This window comes from Haliotis cracherodii, unplaced genomic scaffold (genome assembly GCF_022045235.1).
Source record: "Haliotis cracherodii isolate W230 unplaced genomic scaffold, xgHalCrac1.p SCAF_10, whole genome shotgun sequence".
In the NCBI taxonomy this organism is placed as follows: domain Eukaryota; kingdom Metazoa; phylum Mollusca; class Gastropoda; order Lepetellida; family Haliotidae; genus Haliotis; species Haliotis cracherodii.
In genome coordinates, this window is record NW_027266265.1 from 46,308,372 (window position 1) to 46,313,057 (window position 4,686).

General features: G+C 43.4%; 1 protein-coding gene across 1 annotated transcript; it reads left to right on the plus strand.

Moving 5' to 3' along the window:
* The first annotated feature begins 693 nt into the window (after nt 1-693).
* On the plus strand, nt 694-4,223 carry LOC139454447 (tubulin beta chain-like). The gene is made up of 2 exons (XM_071236151.1): nt 694-799; nt 2,970-4,223. Exon 2 carries the CDS (start codon nt 3,020-3,022, stop codon nt 4,142-4,144), a length of 1,125 nt encoding a protein of 374 aa, XP_071092252.1. The 5' UTR covers nt 694-799; nt 2,970-3,019; the 3' UTR covers nt 4,145-4,223.
* Nucleotides 4,224-4,686: the final 463 nt, after the last annotated feature.

Here is a 4,686-nt window from a genome sequence, read left to right on the forward strand (position 1 = left end):
AGGTTTGTCAGCACCATACCCGTGCTTGTTGGTTTCACCGAAGAGGTAAACGTGTGAGACCTGCATCACTTCGAGCTTTCCTCCCACATTAAGCTGACACGCCGTGATATAACTGGAATACTGCTAAAAGCGGCGTTAAACCCAACTCACTCACTCAGACAGAATCGTAAACAGTCGTTGTTATTTTACTTTTGGGTGATACGCGCTTTAGTTTCATAAATTTCTGATGTGCGTACCTTGTGTAAACAGTGAGTAAAACCTATATACGACTGATAACTGATGTAGATTCAGTGTGTGAAGGTATTTAGTGTAAAAATGGAGCAAGGCGCAGTCGCTGTGATAAACGCATTGCACATAGGTATTAAGTATGGTAAAATATATTTGGCTGACCTTGAGAAAGATAGTTACAAGCCCATGTACGCTTGAAGTGTTTGTCTCTTTTGACATGGAAGTTAAGTACTCGATACAGACGCTACACTATACTATACCCAGCGAATCTCAAGGACTTGGTGTTAAAGTCTCGTCATAAAAGGAGGATACGAACCCTGTTTTAAAAAGAGAGATATGGCACTCGTAGGAGAGTCTGAGCTACGCACATTATAAATCCCCGTCAAAGGACCACAAGCATAGACCCTTCAAATAGATCTCATTTTACGATGTCATAAAACCTTTCCTATCTCTTGTGCGCAGTTCTGGGAGGTGATCTCCGACGAGCACGGCATCGACCCCACCGGCACCTACCACGGTGACTCCGACCTCCAGTTGGAGAGAATCAACGTCTACTACAACGAGGCTACAGGTGAGGACAGGACAATAATATATAAGTTTGCGGGGGGTGGGGTGGGGTTATGGCGGAGAGTAGATGGGTGGATGATCATGTTCGGCAGCTTGATTCCTGAAAGTTTCTTGGCCTTTGGTCCTGCCCCACACTGAAGTAGATGTAGCACATGTGGTGTCTCCTTAGGCAAATGACTTTCTTGGAAATATGCCTCAGTTCACCCAGCAGTGAATGGGTACCCGGTGGGAGGAGTTGTCTGTGACTGTTAACCTACTAGCGCCTCACATGCAGCTTGGGTTGTATACTCCTCAGGGAGTAATGATGTAGCGCTTTGAGCATGCTCTCGGGTGTGGATTTGGCGCATTATAGATATAATAATAATAATAATAATAATAATAGCCCTAATAATAATAATAATACAATATAATAATAATAAAATATAATAATAAGTATTATTATTATTATTATCATTATTATTATTATTATTATTCATCGCAGCCTGCTTAGATATGCATGTTAAATACGCATTGCTTCCATGTCTAGCACGGTTACAAGTCCATGTTATATGATAGTGTGCAAGCTGGATCGTATCCGCAAATCCAAGAGACCTGCCAGGGTGTAATAAACGATATGTTAAGAGGCAAGTAACCTCAGTATGTCTGAACGATTATCCTACCCATGTTTGAAAATTAATATCTGTAATCAGATAACACCTGACCCTATCGCTCCTATTGAAAACCCGAAAGAAAATCCACACACACCCAGTCCCTAAAGCAGCACCGGCACATAGCATTGAAATATCAGTGTAAATGTCTATGTTCGAACCATGTACAACAAGCGAGTCATTTTACATGTGGATTCGTATCTTTCAGTCGCGTTGTCTCTTATCAGCTTAACGGTAAGGGAACAATCTAACGGGTTATCCGCTAGATTATACGTGTCACACGAACGTTACAAATACCCTTCAAGGCTCCCTCTGCTGAGGTGCGCCTTAGCAACGCAGACCCAGTCTTTGTGTATTGCTATCGAGGGCTTATCGCTAGTGCGTATTGGGTCGTTAGGTAAGAAACGACTGGTAAATACATACCGGTAACTTTAGAACAGAGAAGAAGGGTATTGGCTGAGAGTCCCGATTGATCAAACTTGATCGCCAAACGTCAAGCATAAGGCTTCTTAAGTCTTCAAAACAAGTCAGACAGTTCATTAACTCAACAGCACATAGCACTCACCATGTGAAGGGGGCTGGGTGATTTATGGTTTAAACATGAGCGCACCTGCATTTTCTGTGCACGTTTATAGAAATAAAGTATAATTGCGTTAATCAAGCGATCGCCAAACGTCAAGGATAAGGCTTCTTAAGTCTTCAAAACAAGTCAGACAGTTCATTAACTCAACAGCACTTAAACACTCACCATGTGAGAGGGCTGGGTGATTTATGGTTTAAACTTGAGCGCACCTGCATTTTCTGTGCACGTCCATTGAAACAAAGTGTAATTGCGATAATCAAGCGAGCTTCGTAATCTAACTGAGTTAAATATTTAACCTGATTGATGATAGAATTGTTTCTATGTCAGTGACCAATCTACATTGAGCCGGTATTACTTTGCATATGATAACCAAGATGTTAGGACTTCTCAAGGAATATGAATTATGTATACGAATTAAGTTATCTGAGAATTATACTGAACTAAAATAGTTAAGGACCGTGAACACATTTGTGGATATTTTTTATGTAATTGTGTGCTCACTTTTCACTACAAAAATATATTGAAAAAATGTTCATGACCCCTAGCTTTAATTGTTCAGTATATGTGAACAAGAGCAATAAATTTCTCCATGTTTAAGAGAATACTGGCGTTTCTACGTTGGTATTGTTTATATCATAACTGGTTTAATTTTTTTTTTTTTTACCGCATACAACACACGTATTATTATTGATTTTCGTGTACTTCTGCCCTGTATCATGGTATTAAATAGTATTACCCCCACCCCACCCACCCCATCCACACCCCAACCAAACGCAACCCAACCCATTCCACCTCACCCTCGGTGCCTCCATATACTCGATGTTCGATATTAACCCTGTGTAAAGAACAAAATGAACATCACTGAAAAATGTTCTTAATTCACTTATTATAATGCCCATGTGTTTAGCAATCCCTACACTTGCATATCTTTGTATTTGTTCCAGGAGGCAAATATGTTCCCCGTGCAGTCTTGGTCGACCTGGAGCCAGGCACCATGGACTCTGTCCGATCTGGTCCCTTCGGTCAGATCTTCCGTCCAGATAACTTCGTCTTCGGTCAGAGCGGTGCTGGTAACAACTGGGCCAAGGGTCACTACACAGAAGGTGCTGAGCTGGTAGACTCCGTGCTGGACGTGGTCCGCAAAGAGGCAGAGAGCTGTGACTGTTTACAAGGCTTCCAGCTGACCCACTCTCTGGGTGGTGGCACTGGGTCTGGCATGGGCACACTCCTCATCAGTAAGATCAGGGAGGAGTACCCTGACAGAATCATGAACACTTTCTCCGTTGTGCCATCACCAAAGGTGTCCGACACAGTCGTCGAGCCCTACAACGCCACCCTGTCAGTCCATCAGTTGGTTGAGAACACAGATGAAAGTTACTGCATTGACAATGAGGCTCTGTACGACATCTGCTTCAGGACCTTGAAGCTGACCACACCCACCTACGGTGACCTCAACCATCTTGTGTCAGCCACCATGTCCGGAGTGACCACCTGTCTGAGGTTTCCTGGTCAACTGAACGCCGATCTTCGTAAATTGGCTGTCAACATGGTGCCCTTCCCCCGTCTTCACTTCTTCATGCCCGGCTTCGCACCCCTCACCTCCAGAGGAAGCCAACAGTACCGTGCACTCACCGTGCCCGAGCTCACCCAGCAGATGTTTGATGCCAAGAACATGATGGCTGCCTGTGATCCCCGTCACGGTCGCTACCTGACAGTGGCTGCCATGTTCCGTGGCCGCATGTCCATGAAGGAGGTTGATGAACAGATGCTCAACGTCCAGAACAAGAACAGCAGCTACTTCGTTGAATGGATCCCCAACAACGTCAAGACCGCCGTCTGTGACATTCCACCAAGAGGCCTCAAGATGTCGGCTACCTTCATCGGCAACAGCACAGCCATCCAGGAGCTGTTCAAGCGCATCTCCGAGCAGTTCACAGCCATGTTCAGGAGAAAGGCTTTCCTCCATTGGTACACTGGCGAGGGCATGGACGAGATGGAGTTCACTGAGGCCGAGTCCAACATGAACGACTTGGTGTCCGAGTACCAGCAGTACCAGGATGCCACCGCCGAGGAAGAGGGCGAGTTCGACGAGGAAGAAGGAGAAGAGGAGGCGGCATAAGCTTGCCAAATGACTTCACAGACCTTGACAAAAAATAGTCCTTTAAAGGCATCTTTTTTCCCAGCTGTATCTGAATTTTGTTGGCAATCAAAAATGCTATCGTTGTCGATGCTTTGTTTCGTTTAATATTTATATATTTATTCGTCGCCTACGCATACCCATAGAATGATTCCATGAGCATAAATCAAAATAACTCGGAAATAAAGTTTGCTTTGAAGTCATTAAACGTCTCATGTTTTTTGGTAGCTTGAAATAATTTATGTGATAAAATGTGAGTGATTGAGTGAGTTGGGTTTTACGCTGAATTTCAAAACATCCTGCATTATCACGATGTATCCTTGTCAGATATGCCATATTAAACATCCTTCTGATTTTTAAGATAAATATGAAAAATACCGAGCTTTTTTTATAATCATACAGAATGTCAAATTGTCTTTTGTAAGGAGTGCACCTTGGGCCACATTGGTAACATTGGTCCGCAACATATAATACACTCGCTATGATCACTTAATACACAGAGATAAGGCTACTGAAACAACGTA

What these genes read in the sequence shown, in the direction of transcription:
- LOC139454447 (XM_071236151.1), top strand. Translation starts at nt 3,020, where the DNA reads ATGGACTCTGTCCGATCTGGTCCCTTCGGTCAGATCTTCCGTCCAGAT.